The following is a 17,813-nucleotide window of genomic DNA, read 5'->3' as shown; positions in this document are numbered from 1 at the left end:
GATAGAGGACTCACACAGAAAAAAATAAATTTTTTTTTTAAAAAAAATGACCTATCAGGGGCTGAGGAGGTGACTCGGAAGCTGAGAGCACATACCGCTCTTACACGGGACTAGAATTTGGTTCCCAGCACCCACATCCAGGGGCTCACAACCTCCTGTAACCAAACGATGTCTTCTCCTGGTCTCACAGGCACACTGCACACACACACACACACACACACACACACACACACACACAAAATAAAGACAGAGAAGTCTGTTTTTAAAATTATGAGAGTACAGGGTGGGCGGGTAGGTGCTGCGGTTAGAATGGGAAAGAGCCTCGCAGGTGATGGCTGTAAAAGCTTCCCGAGTCGGCCCTGAGACTTGAGCGTGTGGGCCTGGAGGGCGTCTGCTCTGTTTCCTGACTGTGGATGCGATCTGACCGGCTGCCTCCGCTCCTGCTGCCTTCCCGGCACGGCAGGCTTTCCCCTTCAACCGGGAACTAAAATAAACCCTCCTGGAAGGGTTTATTTTGTCTTGTCACAGCAGTGAGAAAAGTTTCTAATACAGAGGTGGAGAAGGGACAGGCGGGAGCCCCGTGCTTTCTGTGCCTGTAGGCATAAAACCACTCTGGAAATGAAGCTCATTTCACAAAACGAAACATCGCAGACGATAAAACCTTTCCGTTTTCTTTTTTGAGCCAGAAGTAGCACTTGGGAGAAGATAGGAAAATTCTGAGTTTGAGGCCAGCCTGGGCTACATAGTAAGAACCTGCCTCAAAATGAAATTATAGAGAGACAAAAGACAGAGGATCTTAAGAACCCAGTGCAGAGAAGTGCCAGCCTTAGGACAGCACTGGGGCACTAGCCACGCAGGGAAATGTCAGCACTTGAGTGACAAGGACCCACACAACATTAGGAGATGATACTTCAGGGTCCCGGGGGACACAGTGTGACAAGACACGCCATACACTGTCAGCACCCCATCACACACCTTCCCCTCTGCAGAAGGGAGGGGGGCGGAGGGAGAGGGGAAGGGGAGGGTCAGGGGAAAGGGTGAGGGGTGGGGCTCAGTGTTGTCAGCACTGTCTGGCTGTCAGCTCTAGGGGACAGGCCCTTGGGCTCAGCCACATCTCTGACATTCCTTAACTGCCCACATCAAGAAGCCTTTATGCACACCCAAGGCTGACCCACCCCCGGTGCCCACAGGCCTGCAGCATGGTCCTCATCCACAGGAGAGCCGAGCCTGTGTGGGGCAAGGAGGCTTATCAGCACCAGGCTACTGAGGACCCGGAAGGCTGACAGAGGCTGGCTCTTGTCTCATTTCTTGGTTTTACAAACATAAACCTTCGCTTACTTTTTGTACACTGCCTGCTTCATCCATGTATCAGCTGGGGTTCTGTCTAATAGGAAACCACCTCTTCATCACCGTCAGCTGCCGATACTGTGTGAACCTGCCTGGTCTCACTGATATAGAAAGTGCTTGAGAGAGAGGGTACAGAACACATTCTTTTGTCCCCAACACATGAGGGTGGGCGCTTTGAGGACAGAACTGAATCTTCACTATGTCTCAAGAGTCCAAGCGTGCATCAGTCTCTGCCTGTTAGGGGGTGCTGGCATTTAACTGTCACTGGGCAGTTGCTACCCTGACCGTGACCTTAGAAATGGCAGGGACCAGCAGGAGCCAGCAGGCTCAAAGGAACAACCTTTATAGGAGGACTGGGACCTCCACCACTCCATGTGTTGTGGCCCAAGTCCCTGCCCCTCACAGCTCCTGTCCTCACCACATGCCCCTGGCATGTCTCCACATTCTCAGGCTCTTCCCCCAATGCCTACCTTCAGGACTCCCCTTTGTCTGGATGCATGGGGCAGGACAAGGTCACCCCATTTTGCTTAAAGAGGACAAAGGTGAGAGGGAGACTACAAAGAAAGGGTTGTAAAGGGCCGTAGACATGGCCTGTGTCACAAGGTTCAGTTCCAAGCCTGTGCAGAAAACACGGTGACCCTGACACCCACACTGTCTGTATGATGCCTACAGAAGGCAATTTTGCCTAGCAACAGGCCTGAGCATGCAGCACTGCTCCAGTCTCTCAACACTCCTGCTGCAAAGCCAGGGACTGCCTGGCCACCTCTCCCCAGGCATCTGTCCACGCTGGCCTGTCCTTGTTGCCTGCCCGGCTGGGCAGGGTCAGAAAGGTGCAGCGGACAACGAGGGCTGTCGATGGGCCTCTGCAAGGAGTGGCTTGTGTCCCCAGCCCAGAGCCCTGTGTGCTTTGCATGCCAGGCACCCACTACAACCACAAGGACCTCAAGGTGCCACCTTCACAGCAGGCGCTGCTGTCCCAAAGAGCAGGCAGACACCAGGCCAGCTCAGGAAAGCGGTCATACAACAACCAGGTGGGGTCCTCCTTTGAGCAGGCTGCCCAGGTGGAGGAGGGCTCTCAAGTCAAGGCCATGCTACTGGCCTGGCGGAGCCAACTTCCAAACCACTGCGCTAAGGCAGCCCAGAGCCTAAGCTCTGAGGATCTGGGAGCCGCTCTGCACCCTCAGGGCCCATCCCGGCTGTTTGAATCCTGGCTCCATCACACAATGTGTCGACGGCCCTGAAGGAACGTAAGGCATCTCCAAATGCAGAGGAGTCAGCTAAGCCCAGGGTAAGGGCCCAGACAGGGGTCCGGACAAGGATGTAGCACACTGTACTATACGATCTCCAGCTTGACAGCCTCAGTCTCCCGTCTGTGGCCTCGCGGCATGCCAGCAGGAAGGGCTCACCTTGGATAGCAGCCTGTGACATTGAGACATCTGTAGGACGTGAGCATTTGAATGTGTGCCAATGAGGAAGAAACTGTCCCAAATCGTGAGCCGACGGAGGAGCAGCCCAGCAGTAGCTCCCACAGAAGGCCACAGGCACACTACCACCTTCAAAGGCATCACTCCAGGGCCTGTCACCTCCTCCTGGCAGAGGCTGCTGGTGGCTGTGCCCAGGAAGGGACAGTGGGGAAATCACCTCGCAGAGACAAGAATTGCACCAAACCCCAGAGGGTCCGAAATTACCTTTGAATAGAGTGACAGCCAAGGCCGTGTTGACTCAAGGAGGACAGGCAAGGAGGGGACATGACATTCCTTGACTGGGAAGGGTATCTCAAGAACGCCGGACACGGAGCAGCCGCTTAGAACACACAGCTTCCCATCACGGAGGCTGCCATCAGTTCCGCCCTTCTCCCCTGCAAGGTGGGTATCATTTAAAGCTCCTCAGGACCGGGGATCTGTTACAGCTCGGGCCAATCAGATTTCACCCTTCTTGTTTTATTCTTAAGGACCCTACCCGACATACAGATGCATGCCCATGTCACTTGCAAGGCACGAGGCTATCCTCCTGCATGAAAGCTCAGCAACAAGTCTCATACACCAGGACTGGGTCTCCACAGAAACAACAGAGGGGCCTGGGGGACACCAGGCTCCTGGCTTACAGGTGGGCGACTGAAACCCACAGACTCAAGGCCAAACAGAGCAGCATCTCCTAATATACACCCCGCAGAAGGAGACACACATCACGTCCATAAAACCGTCTTCAACGTGCTGCCATTCAGAGCTGTATCAGTCACACGGTGGATGAGACCCAGGTGTCCACTGATGGGTAGACGGATGCATAAAAACGTGTCCAGTCAGGCAACAGATTCAGGAGGGAGGTTCCTACTCATGCTCCCACATGGGTGACCCAGGCTGAGTGAGGTGACGCGCTGTGTACTTCCGTCCCTACGAAATACTTACGAGAGATCAGAGGCAGAAGGTAGAATGGAGGTTGCCAGGAGTGGGGGAGGAGAGGGAGTTAGTAAGGGGGGTGGGGGTGAACAGTGATTGGTGTACAGCAGTAACTATTGCCGAAGCCACTGAACTGTAGCTGTGAGCTATCTCGATGCTTAGTTCCATGTGTATTTTCACACACACACACACACACACACACACACACACACACACACACACGAGTTCCAGTGGCGTATGTGGCTGTGTCTCTGGAAATCTTTAAGCAATAATGAAACTGAGCTGGAGAGTGGCTCAGTGGCTAAAAGCACTGGCTGCTCTTCCAGAGGACCTGGCTTTGATTCCCAGCACCCACATGGCAGCTCACAACTGTCTGTAACTATGCTTCTGGGGGATAGAATGACCTCTTCTGGTCCCCACAGGCTCTGCACTCAAGCGGTGCACAGACACACAGGAAGGCAAAATACATGCACATGAAATAGAAATGTAAAAAAAAAAAATCAATAAAATTAAAAAAAAATTTTTTTAAAGACATGAAATAAGCTGGTACTTGAAACACAACTTTAAAATGTTCTTTTTGGATTGCATATCAAAACTGTGCTCTACCACTGAGCTCCATCCCCAGCTCTTAAAATATGGGTCTAAAATGAGTCCCTGCAGTACTGTGACAATCAAACCTTAACCTCTGGTGACGAACAAAAGGTTCGAGGGGGCCTAGAATGGTTCCAGGCAGTGAACCTTGAACTAAAGGTCAAGGGGGCGGGATAAGTTTTGTGTCTAGGCCCTTGAAACGGACACAGAACAGCAGCCCCTGCCCCCGCAGACAGAGACAGACGGAAGTCCTCCCCACAAGCCAGGCTGTCTACCACATCTGCTGCTGGTGAAGATGAGTGTCCATCCGGGTAAAGATAAAATGAATCCGAGCCTCCAGGGGTACGGAGGGGGGAAAAGGTACAAAATCACGGATCCGTGCAGGACTCTTAAATGAAGGATATTCTCCCTCAGCCCAGTTATGACAGAAAAAAAGATGAGGGGGGAAGGGAAAGAAACAGAGGGCCCAGGAGGGGTAAGGGTCCTTGTGTCTGCAAGCTGAGCGACATTAGTTTCTGGGGACATACGAGGCCCGTGAGTCAGGGTATATCCAGCCCACGGTAACCCTGTGAGACCACATTCTCACTGAGCCCAGGGAATGCAGCCCATGACAACCCACCTCCCATCCTGCCACCCAGCCAGGGTCCTCATAAAGTCAGCCAGCACTCAACTGGCCCCGGTCCACAGCTCACCGACCCTCAGCTACCTTTCGGGGCAGCCACGTATGTGTCCTGGGAGGCCCGCCACAGAGGAAGCTGTACTGCTTTCTGTGGACCAAACTCCAAGAAAGAAAAGTGGGTAGAGAAGGGGTTACAAGAACACCAAATGCCAGCTCATGCTGGAACCGTGGATGGGACAACACCGAGACAGAAAGAAAATGAGACGAAGCCATAGCAGCAAAGGTTTGAAAGCCAGGGGACTCGGTGGGTCCCTAGAAGTAGAACCTTCTACAGGCATCTCTGGAAGGGGATGGAGCAGGGCAGGCTCTCCTCATTCCTCTCCTGTCTCTGGGAAGGACAGGCGCGGGTACAGCGTGGCTCTTCCACATCCAGCTAGAGCGTTTGCAGCTCCTGGCTTTGCCCGAGGAGTTCCCAGGTCCCACATGCTTCTCACCTAGTGGGAACCTGACTCTGCCGTGCCCCGGGCCCGAGCCCCAGTCTGAGCTCACACTAGGCAGAGACCCAAGGAATGGCTAAGTTTAGAGACACAGTCACCAGACACCTGCCAGATGCTTGGGGACAACAGGACTCCTCGCTGAGGGGTCTGTGAAGGCTTCACAGCAGAAGTTAACTTGACGGAGCTGGCCCTTCCACACCTACCCTTCTGGGAAGCCTGCACATGAAGGGAGGCCCCAGGGCCTCTTGGGATATATGTCATATGCCAGTTCACCCGGTGGCTTCCATTCATGATCTAAGTTCCACTTTCCATCACTGCAAGTTCTACCCCGTGACAGTCATCCTTCCTTCCCGCTGCAACTGGGGGTCAGAGACCTGTGACCCTGAGCCAGCGAGCATTGGCTTGTCTTTCAGGACCCTGGCAGGGCGGCCGGATGGGACGTGGGTCTACCATCCACTCTGTGTGAGGGGTGCGCATGCACTCCGAACCTGAGGGAAACTGCACTTCCTCGGGGACCATCTACCTTTTTATTCTGAGACGGAGTCGCTGGCATGGAGCTCACCGTGTAGGCTAGGCTGGCCAGTGAGCCCCAGAGAAGCACCTGTCTCTGCCAAGCTCTCTCTCTCCCTCCCTCTCTCTCTCTCTCTCTCTCTCTCTCTCTCTCTGTCTCTCTCTCTCTCTCTGTGTATGTGTGTGTTTTCTGGGATAAAACTCAGTCCCTCATTCCTGCAAAGCAAGCATATTTCCTCAACTGAGCTTCCTCCCTGGCCTACTCTGGCCATTTTTAAAAATTGGGTTATTTATTTAGCTGCTAGGTAGGAGGAGTTCTTAAATATTCCGAACACAAACTCCCAGATACATGATTTTCAAATCAGTTTCTCACCGTATCAGCTGTTGTCCATACCCTTTGAAGCACAAAAGATTTTAACGCTGATGAAGTCCAATTTATCTGTTTTTCTTTTGTTGCTTATATTTCAGTGCCACGTCTAAACAAGCGTTGCCTAATCCAAGGCCACATAGACTTACTCCATCTCCCTCCAAGCACTTTGTAGTTTTACTTTCTACTTTAAAATCTGTGACCCATCTTGAGATGAATTTGTACGGGCTAGGTTTCAACTTCATCCTTTCGCATTTGGATACTGTTTGATTTTGTTCATTTGTTTTGAAACACAATCTTGTTATATGAATCCTAGGCTCACAATCCTCCTGCCTCAGCCTTGTCAGTGATAGGATTTACAGACATGTTCCACCACAATGACCCAATTGTCCCCTTGTTGAATGAACCACAACTCTTCCCTCACTGAACTGTCTGGGTGCCCTTGCCAAGTATCAGCTTATGGGCTGGGAGATGGCTCAGTGGTTAAGTACTTGACTCGAATTCACAAGGTCCTGAGTTCGAGTTGCAGCATCACCAAAATCACAGCAAACCAACAAAAAACTGAGCATGAAGATACAGATTTGTTTCGGGCAACTCAGATTCACTAGCCTTACATCATCTTTCTGCCATCATGCTCATGTTCTGAGTGCTCTTATCTGTGTACTTTTGAAACCAAGATACTGGATCCCCCCAAGATTACTTTTCTTTTATAAGATTGTCTGGATCTCTCTAATTTCTATGTAAATTTTAGGACAGACTTGTCAAGTCTGGTAAGAAGGACCCTGTAATCCTTCCGGCATTACACTGAAACTGCAGTCAAGCTGGGCATTAGTGGCGCTCACCCTTATTCCCACCATCTGGGAGGCAGAGGTGGGTGGATCTCTGTGAGTTCAAAGCCAGTCTACACAGTGAGTTACAGGACAGCCAGGGTACATAGTGAGACCCTGTCTTGGGAGGGGAAAAAAAGAGCGTACAGTTCAGTTTTGACCATCTTGCTGCGGTTTGAATCTAAAATGTTCCCCCAAGGGCCCCTGGAAAGGCTTGTGGCCAGCTGACGGGCTTTGGGAAGTAACGGGCTCCGAGGGCTCTAAGCTCATCAATGCATTCTACAGTGAGGGACTCGAAATTTGAACACATCCCTGGAAGGTGATGGAAGCTACAGCGGGGCCTCGCTAGAGGAAGTAGTCACCGTGGGGTGGGATGCATTTCCACCTCTTCTGCCCACTGTCGGCCTCCTGTCTGCCCTGAGGTAAAGCCCTTTACTGCAGCTGATGCTCATCACTGTGACGCCCTGCCTCGCCATGCATGAGCCCGGAAGCAGCTAGGCCAGTGACCACGGACTGCAACCACTGAGGCACTGAGCCCAAGTTAGTCTTCCACAAAGCAGCCTCCTTCCGTATCACGTTTCAGGAGTAGAAAGGTGGTGACATAGCCCTCCATAGTCCTAAGCCTGCTAACCCATGGCAGGGAGCTGCCGGTCCATTTGTTTTGGTCTTTACATTCTCTCAACAGCAGTTTGTAGTTCTCAGTGTACAAATTATTCTCTTCTTTTGTTTCTTTTCTGTGGTAGTGGGCATTTAACCCAGGGCCTTAGCCACAACTGACCTCTTTTGTAAAACATCACTATATTTTATTCCTTTAGACCTTATTACACATAGAATTGTTTTCCTAACTCTGTTTTGGCATTAAACACTACTAGTGTAAACTGGGTGTTGTGGTGAATGTGGCGAATGCTGTTAACCCCAGCACTCGGAGGAAGAAGCAGGCAGATCTCTGTGAGTTCTAGACCAGCCTGGTCTACAATAGCAAGTCCAGGACAGCCAAGGTTACACAGAGAAACCCTGTCTCGAAAAAACAAACAAACGAAAACATTGCTAGAGTAATGAGATAAAACAGATTTTTGTATCAGTATTCCAAAATTAGCTGGGTTTTATTCTTTGACAGTCTTTAATGGATTTCTTGGAATTTTGCACAAGAGCACATACACCATCTGTAAAGTTTTACCTATTCTTTTCTGGTCTGATTATTTTCCTTTTCTTACCCGAATATTTCTGGCAAGAACCTCATCACTGTGATCAATTAAAAATGGTAGTGTCATCTGGGCGTGGTGGCACATGCCTTTAATTTCAGCATATGGGAGGCAGAGGCAGGCAGATCTCTTTGTGCGTTTGAGGCTAGCCTCATCTACAAAGTGAGTCCAGGACAGGCTCTGATACACAAAGAAACCCTGTCTCAAAAAAAAAAAAAAAAAAAAATGGTGATATCACTCTGCATTTCCATCAACGCCTTCTGTCAAGTTCGGGAAATTTGCAATGTTTTTGTTTTGTTTTTAAATCAAGAAAGAACATACGATTTCGTCCAATACCGCTATGGCTCAGATGTAAACTGTCCCCTACACACAGGTCCTTGCGTTGTGGGCTTGGTCCCCAGCTGGTGGTACCGTCTGAGGCACCCGGTTGGAAGAAGCAAGGTGCTAGCAGCAGGTCTCAGAAAGTGCCAGGTCTGGGGAGATGTGGGGCTCTGCCTCATCTGCTCCCCCCCACCCCCCAACCCTCCCATCCCTCGACATACACCCCTGCTCCCATGGGATGGACTAAAATGACCCTGGAACTATGAGCCAAAATCAGTCCTTCCTTCTTTACGTTACCTCTGCCAGGTATTTTGCCCTAGCAATGAGGAAAACAGATAATAGAGGGGTCAGGGATGGCTTGGCAAACATGCCTCCCATGCAGCCATGAGGTCCCGAGTTCAGATCTCAAGCACCCACTATAGGCACAAAGTTGTGTGCCTATAGCCCTAGCCCTGAGATGGAGGAGGCGGAGCAGAGACAGGTGGAGTCCTAGAGCATGCTGGTCAGCCAGTCCAGCAAGCAGATGGACACTAGACTAGGTGAGAGACCACCTCCCCAAAACTAAGATAAACAGAAGCTGAAGAAGGTAACTGATAGTGACCTCTGGCCCCAACATGTATGTGAATAATCTCTGCACACCACAACACACACACACTCACACATGCACTACTAATACACACAAAATTTTAAGTAGCTAATACAAATGCTTTTCTGCATCCTTTGGGGTGGTCACAGTGTTGCTTTGTTTATTCTATCAACACTACCTAGTAGAGAGATATCGTTCTGAATGTTAAACCAGCGTTTGCTATTTCTGGGATAAATCCTACTTGTCACCTAGTCTATTCACACACTGGTAGGTTACTGTTATTAATTTTGTTTAGGATGTTGCATTTGTATTCATAAAGGATACTCATCTGTAGTTTTCTTCTAATATTAGTGATCTAGTGTCAATTACTGAATTCACGAAACAAACTGGGAAGCCAACCATGGAGGCTATGATGAGTTACTAATTCAGAGTCTATTACACGTCTATTCTGATTTTCTATTTCGTCTTGGGCCAGTAGTATGTGTCTTCCTCAGAATCTGTCTACTCCACCTAGGTTATCTAACCTTTGGCACACAACTGTTCATAATATTTCTGGGTAACTCCTTCTGTTGAAATGGTAGTAATGTCGCCTCTGTCCTTCCAGATCCAATTAGAACCTATTATTCTTATAGATGCACTCCTTCCCCCTACCTGATGCTCCGACATTCCCAGAGGTGCCCATCACTTGTCGCCCTAGCAGGTGGTTTGTTTAGCCCTTCCGTCTTTTGCCCATGTCTCCTCGCTAGCCCAAGGCGGGCATCCTTGACTGCGTTGCTCGCTATTATTTCCCGAGTAGCCAGAAGAATCCTGGCAGATGGTGAATGTGCAGTCAGATCTGTACAATGAATGAACAAGTCTATGGGGGAGAAACCAGGAGCCGACCATAACCACCCTCAAAACAAACAACAAACAAACAACAAAGGCTCCAGCCCAGCAGCCACGGCCACCAAGTTAACAGCAGAACCTGAGCTGTGGCTGGCCCCAGCCGATGCATGCCATGAGTGTATAATACACAGCAGCCAGTCATGATATTAAAATGAATGCAAAACATGCGATAATTTTCTTTGATTGCATGGTGTAATATATTTGAGAATATGTTAAATAAACTATTAAATTCATTTACTGTTTCTCTCTTCTTTATTTTTTTATAACTATTAAAAAATTTTAAGTGACACTTATGGCTCTCCTTTGTGAGCACATTTCCTTTTTCCTAGACTAGTGTTTCTCAACCTATGGGTCACGACCTCTTTGGGAGTGAAATAACCTTTTCCTGGGGGTTGCCTAAGACCATTGGAAATATCAGATTTTACATTATGGTTCATAATAGCAGCAAAATTGCAGTTATGAAGTAGAATTTTATGGTGGGGGGGGGGGTCACCACAACATGAGGAACTGTTTTAAAGAGTCGTAGCGTTAGGAAGGCCGAGAACCACTGCTCTAGACAGGGCCATTCCGGACAGAATGTATAGGGCAGAAAGTCATGTCATTGTGAATTAACAGAAAACGAAAGAAAATTCCAAATGCAGTTAGTGAGGTGGCCAGTGAACAAAGAGGATGCAGGTAAGGTCATCAGAGCCACCCAGGTGGTTTTCTAACCTCCCGGCCTTCCTCCCTCATGTCTGAAGAGGTGGGCTGGAGTGACACTTAAATACTGCCACTGGTGGAGGGCCACGACACAGATCACCTTCTTCAGCAGGACCTGCTTCACCATACCCCCAAAGTCCCTGACAAATGACCTGGATGAAACCTTGCAGACTCTGAGCATCAGAGTACGTTAATGCGCAAGAAGTAAGAGGAAGTATTCCGTTAGGAAGCAGTGGAAGGATGCAGATCTAGAGGCCAGCCACTGGGCTGGCGTATGACAGCTGGGAGCTGATGAACAAGCCTCTCCAAGTGGTACCACCAGCAGGCCCCTCAGAAAAGCCGTCTGGGTACCCCTGAGGTCCCTCGGCTGCCCGCAGTAGGAGGTTGTGTTGTGGCTCTGGTAAGCAGTCACAGCAGTAAGGCTTGAGTGGCCCAGGCCATTGCTGAGCCACTGCTGAACACTTGCTGTATGCAAGGCATGGTTCTAAGCCATTGGATTTATTGACTCCTTGCTGCAAAAGGTCCTGTCAATGTACATGTACACCATAACACCTGGCATCCCCCGAAGAGGAGAGCCTACCTTTCCCCGCCAGTCTCTTTGCACACGAAATAGAAGGACAGTGTCTAAGGGTCCCAAATTATGCCCCCCGTGCAACTGTAGGTTTTGATCTCCCCGTATAACACAATCACAATCTTAAATCGTTGCCTGGCTCTTGCCAATCTGTTCTAGAATTCAACAAAAATGTGTATCTGGCTTCACAATGAATCATAATTGTGTTATTTTAGGATCATTATGCCAATACTAAAGCACCCTGTCCAAGAGCAGCTGAGCCCTGATCAAGTTTGTGACTAACCCAGGAGAAAAAAGCCATCCCAAGTGAAGACAGCCGGCAACACCACAACTGACAGGAAAAGACACTTTTATTGTCAATCAATTCAGATTTTCATATGAATAAAAAATGTGCTTGTATGTACGATGCCCATATGATCACTCATGAAAAACAGAGCCGATACATAATGCATTTTGTCTCTCCACTAACGCAGTGACTTCAGCTGCAAATGAGGCTGGGCGCAGTGGCTCAAGCCTGTAAGCTCAGCACTCAAGAGGTGGAGACAGGGAGATCAAGAGTTCCAGACCAGCTGCAGCTCAAAGCCAGTCTGGGCTACATAAGACCCTGTCTCAAAAAGAGAGGAACAATCCAGACACTTTTCAAAGAACAAATCGCCTTCCTTCCTTTTTAGAAACATATTTAAAATTTCCAGAAAGGCTACAGATCTTGCTTGGACCAGGAAGTATAAGTCAAAGGAGGTTCTCCTGGGGGGCAGAAGTTGCCCTTGAATCTCTGTTAGGTGCTTCCTACTAAATTAACTACTTGCTGAGTTCTAGGATGGCTTAATGTGGACTCTTAATCTCCCTGCCTTCCACTTGTAGGGAGTCTCAGAAAGAAAAACAAAATGGAAGAATATATTCTTCGGCTCCTTCAAGGAGACCCAGGACACTATCTCCCTTGGTACCAAAGTAACCTTGACTTTAACAAACATCTGTGAGGCCATTTCCTCACAAGAGCCCAAAGCTGCAATGAGCACACAGCCCCTACTTCATCACCTTCATCCCATCTTCCTAGCCACCAGCCAGGTTCTGACTTCAAATACAGGGTCCCTTCACTCCCCATCACACATCAGAGGATTGGTGCCAAATTTGGGGTTTTAAAAGCTAGCTAATGGGTGTACACCCATCTCTCTTCTAAAGAGGTACAGTCCATGCCCATCAGAGAGACTTTCTAACATGAGGGGGATCTGGAGATGGCTCAGTCAGCGAAACACTTGCCATGAGGACTTGAGGTTAGCTCCCCAGCGTCCGTGGAAAAACTCAGGTTTGGTCCTCCAGGACAAGAAGGTCCCTAAGGCTTTATTAAGTCTTGCCCCGACGAGACCCTGGGTGGCGGATGACTGAGGGAGACACGTGACTTCTGGCCTCCATGTGCTCCTGCACACGCACAATCATGGAGAGGCTGACATTCTGACAGGAGGAGTTGCTGTGTAGAAATGTCAGGTTGAGCAAATAATAGGGCCACATACAGGGCAAGCCTGCCTGTTTCCAAACCACACACGTGCTAGGGGGTGAAAGCAAAGAATCACATTTTACTGCCTATAAGTCTGTACTGCTTGATTTAAAAAAAAAAATAACAAGGCGATATTAGCCTAGTTTGGTTAATGAATAAAATAAAATGTTAAGTCCTGCTGGTCTCAAATGGGGTCAGAGTGTTGGTTGTCAAGGAGAGAGGTGATAAAAAGAAGTGACATTTTCACGAAGGGAATGTGGATGTGGCCCTAGGTTTGGAACTGCACGAAGACGATGTGACAAGCCACTGGCTGGAGGACAGGCATGGTCCTCAGAAGCCTGGGGTCCGAGGAGACTTCGAGGTAGCCAAGTCTGTCAGCCGAGTGATAATACTTCCAAAGCACAGAACAGGGCAGCCTCGTCAGCTCCAACCAGCAGAACTGGATTCCAGAACAAAGTCCCTGGTGGAAAGTGTGGCCTTTGCTAAGTTAGGGAGCTTCTCTGTGCCCCTCCAGTACTCCCCTGCAAACCAGAAGTGACCACAGTACCTGCCCCACAGACCCAGCATGCTAATGGAACAGGCACCACCGAAGTGCTAGCGACTGTCACCAGAACAGCGTCCAGCAGCAGGCATGCAGATGTATTCTTAGCTCCCAGCAAAGTAGGTTATGGTATAAAAATACCATTAAATAGTAACTAAACTAGCGTCACCTTAATGCGCATCTTGCCAGCAAAGCCAGCATGTGCGATTTCTTTTTAAATTACCCTATATTAGAGAATCAAGACCAGGGCTCATTCTGGAGAGCAAGCCACCAGGCAAAGGCCAGAGGTCCACTTACCCCTTCCCCTCCGGTGATGTGAAACCCACTCTGGACAAGCCCTGAGACTCAGACCCCAGGCAGGGGTCCCGGACCCTGCTCTCCTGTGAGCAACTAGTCCAGGCCGAGGGGGCACAAGACAATGCAAGGCACTGTAGGCAGTGCAGGTGGGGACAAGGAGATGGGGGACAGCCCTAGCAAAGGCCCTGAGGCAGAAAGAACCTGGAATCCTCCAGGGCAGGAAGGAGAAAGCAAACCCAACGGCAAGCCCAATCCCAGGAAAAGTTAGAGTCTAAAACTGGCCTGCTCTGAATGTTCTAAATGTATTAACTACCCAGCGGGCCAGTCAGAAGAACCACCAACAGCGGACAGCAATGATCCCAGAGGGTGGGTGGCACACAAGCATGCCAGTCTGCCCAGAATGCTGACTGGGGACGGGAGATGGAGTCAAGGACACATTAAGGTCAGTTCTGGGCTTATGGGGAGGGGTCATCAAGAATGGTGGGAGTTCTCTGGGTTGAAGGTCAAGGGTGGTCTCCATAGCCCAAGATTGGAAAAGTAGTGAGCAACCACAGTCGTTGCTATAAAAATACCATTAAACAGGAACTAAGCGAAAGTCTGAGGCTCCCACGCCCTCTCCTCCAAAGTAGGAGTGTCCATGAACCCCCAAATTATATCCAAAACTTATGAAAGTGCTTCTCTCTAGGGAGACTACCTATATTTTAACGAGACAGCCACTCTCTAAAAGCGGAAAATTCACATGCATTCTTCCAGAACTTGTGATCACTTTCTACCCGTTATCTTGTACCTGCCAAAGGCAGGGTGGGTGCATCGGGCTCCTACAGTGGAAGTGGGCATGGCAGGGGACTGTAAAGCCTCACCAGGAACCCTACCACCAGGCACAAACACCAAAGTGACTCTCACCCTTGCACCATCAAAACTGCGCACAGCGTTGGTCATGTGACGAGAGAGAAGGAACAGGAGGCAGCCTAGATTTCCACGAGGAGCAGAACAGGTGACACGCGGCACTCACACCACGATCGCCACGTGGCAGCCACGGCCACTGCCCATCAGTGCCACATATGTCAGCAAGACGATCCTGACTGAGAACACACGTTCTGGATCTCGTTCTGGATCTTTACAAAGTTATAAGATCCTTGCATCCACGCGAATGCGGTGAAGAATGGGAGCGCTTATGCCCAGGCAGAAGAAAATGGGCTGTTTAATATTTACTTGTAATTCATTGCTTGTTATTATTTTTAAGACAGGACTTAAAGACAAAATGATGAATAATTTTTAGTTCTGGGTAGAGGAGACACCAGTGGTTATTGTTCCTGGGGTTTCTGAGCTTTTAAATTGCACATCCAATACGAAACGATTTAAACCACGCTAAAGCTGGCCCATGTGGACTGAAGGTTCCCCCTTTGCACCATGCTTGCTTCGGGGACCCTGGGCTCATGGTGGATCTGCAACCCAGCATATGAACCCCCCAGGCAAGAATTAGCTGCAGAGAACACACACTGAGGTGCCTCATAGGCCAGGCCCCAGAGAGCCATTCTTTTCTGCCAGCTCACCTGCTGCCCAGGCCTGAGGAAGGAGAGAGCTGGACAGGAGAGAGCCGGGAAGGGAGGGGAAAGCCCAGAGCTGCCACCAGACAACCAGGAGCAGCTGTGGGCTGGGGAGCAGCCCTTCAGCCAGGCAGGGGATTCAGCATCTTCTGACGGGGTGCCAAGGACTACAGCTTTAAATAAACTTGGACGGTCTACCTGGGGCTCTGAAGCAGCACCAGCTGTGCCGCAGGCAGGCACCGTCAACAACTAACCAACATGGCTACTGGGGGCGGGCGGTGGGGGGGTGTGAGGTGTGTGTCCCCCCCTTCCCCTGCTCATCCTGAAGGTACCATCCCCTCATCCCCCTCCCTGCCCATCCCTAGGCCTGGCACCTAGCGGTCTCCACAGAGATAATGCTGACTAGAGGGGCCCTCCACACCAGGCCTGGGGCCCCATCCTCACACCCATGCCTCCTCTCCACACCTGGGTGAGGGCTCACTCCTTTTTACCTAGGGAAGAGCTGGCAGCCACTCAGCCCTCACCTGCATCTACCGCAAATGTCATTCTCCAGCCTCCACTCCCCAGCGGGGGTGACAGTGGCCACCTTATTCTGCTGCTCAGCGCAGGCTGGCTCACACCAAGGTGGGGAAGCAAGTCCAGGTGATCTGTCGGTTATGGTCTCTTGACATGGACTGCCTGGAAGCTACCCTGAGGCCCAGGGCGGGGATAGGGGCTCCTGGGCACACAGGAGATGACAAGAAGGTTCCCCAGGCAGGGGAGACTCACGACTGCTCGGTTTTCACTGCTGCCCACCTGCCCCAGCAGCACAGGGCACAGCCGTGGCGATGAGCAACTGGCTCCGAAGAGCTCGCTTCAGGGCATCAGAGGGTCTGAGAACTGAAGGGCTGGCCCCCCATAACCTCAATGCTGCCTCAGCCCCACCTGAGGCCTGCCAGCCCATCACCTCTTCCTCGCAGAGCACAGCCTCACCGGCTACTGGAAGCTTCTTCAGTGACTGCAAGCTTGAGACACGGGGCTGAGGAAAGGGTGCTGGGCTCTCCGGGGCTCAGGTGGCCATCCGGGTCCACCCAGCCTTGTTCCTTGCCATCCAGCATCGGCTCCCTCCTGTCACTCCACTTGGCTTCTCACCCCTGCCCCCCAAGGCCTGACCCAAATCCTCTTGGCACGTGCAGGAAGAAGTGGGGAACGCTCACACCCCCACACTCCTCCCGCTGGGCACTCCACAATTATCAATGATCAGCGTCCCTCGCCCACCACAAGCGTTCAGACGCTTTTTTAGTAAAAGGAGAGGGGGGGAAAAAGGATTTGCGGCTGGATGTGTAAGAGGAAATCTCGCCAGCGCCCCCACGGCACAAGAGGGGTGGGGGAGGGGAGAGCGAGTGGGAAGGAGGTCCCAGCTCTGGAGTCATGTAGCCGGCATCTAAGGAAGCCCCTGCAGCCACCTTAAGTCCCAGAGGGAAGCCCCAGGCCCCTGGGGGCTTGGCTGTTTCTGCAACCCCAGGGACAAAGCCAGGACTTCACCCCCAATATGGCTTGTGCTGCGGAGCAGCATCTTGGCTCCAGGGCACCTGTTCCCCCACGAGGCCCTACCCGAAACTCGCCTTCAGAGTCCTCCCCCAGCCCTCCCACCACAGGAGGGGGGGGGTGTCCAGAAGCCAGACTCCGTCTGCCTCGATGACCCTGAATTCAGAGGCCCAACTGGTTCCCTGCCTCACTCTCTCACCCCCCCACCCCCACCCCACCCCCACCCCATGGCCTGATCCTGGCTCCCTGACCTCCTCGTCCACCCCCTCCAAATTCTTGTTTCCAGAAGAATCCGGGGGAAAATCCTCCAGCACCCAGATTCCCCAGGGGACCGAAGGCAGAAGCTGCTCCCACGCTGCTCCCCCAGAGCAGATGGGGCCACGCGAGGAGCAGGCGCGGAGCGGCTCCGCCACCGCTGTTGCCCGCCTCTCGGGTGGGGGTGAGGACAGCATGCCCACACTCGGGGGACGACCCCCTGGGGCCGCGGCCGAACCCCCCCGGGCGCCCTAGGCCTGGCAGCCGCCCCCGCGTGCCGCCTGTCTCTGACCTCCCCGCCGCCAAATGCGTCACGTCTGCCCGGCGCTCGGGGGACACCTGCTGCCGCCCCCGCCGCGCCGAGTCCAGATCCCCGAGTATCGGTCCCCGCCAAGCCAGGGCACCCGGCAGGGCCGTCCGCGTTGCGGTGGGGCAGCGGGGGCCCGGGACCCGAGGCTCGTGGGGGTCGGGGCCGCACGGGGCAGTGCGCCTGGGCCCGCAGCTCGCGGGAGGAGCCGGGGGCGCGCGGGGCCCGCAGTGCGCGCGGCGACGGGGGTCCCCGCTCCCCGGGGTCTGCGGCCAGCCCGCGCGCGCGCCGAGGCTCTTACTTGCCAATATCCTCGTAGAGCTGGTATTCGTCGGTGAAACGGGTGCAGGTCACCGTGGTGGCCATGGCGGTGGCGATCGGGCTCGGCGTGCGCTCGGCTGCGCTCGGGCGGCGGCGACTCCGGCTCCC

The 17,813-nt window shown here is 51.8% G+C and overlaps 1 protein-coding gene across 8 annotated transcripts in view; it reads right to left on the bottom strand.

Annotated features, from left to right (window-relative positions):
* Positions 1–17,807, bottom strand: part of Camk2b (calcium/calmodulin dependent protein kinase II beta) — an 87,918-nt gene extending 70,111 nt beyond the window's left edge. For all 8 annotated transcript variants that reach the window (XM_055623789.1, XM_055623781.1, XM_055623785.1 and 5 more), the window contains exon 1: positions 17,686–17,807. In XM_055623789.1, the coding sequence (XP_055479764.1) occupies positions 17,686–17,750 (65 nt within the window). In that variant the 5' untranslated portion in view covers positions 17,751–17,807. The remainder of the gene's footprint in view (positions 1–17,685) is intronic.
* Positions 17,808–17,813: the final 6 nt, after the last annotated feature.

Source organism: Psammomys obesus, unplaced genomic scaffold (genome assembly GCF_907164565.1).
Source record: "Psammomys obesus unplaced genomic scaffold, mPsaObe1.curated_primary_1811, whole genome shotgun sequence".
NCBI lineage: Eukaryota > Metazoa > Chordata > Mammalia > Rodentia > Muridae > Psammomys > Psammomys obesus.
This window is presented reverse-complemented; position numbering and strand designations above follow the sequence as displayed.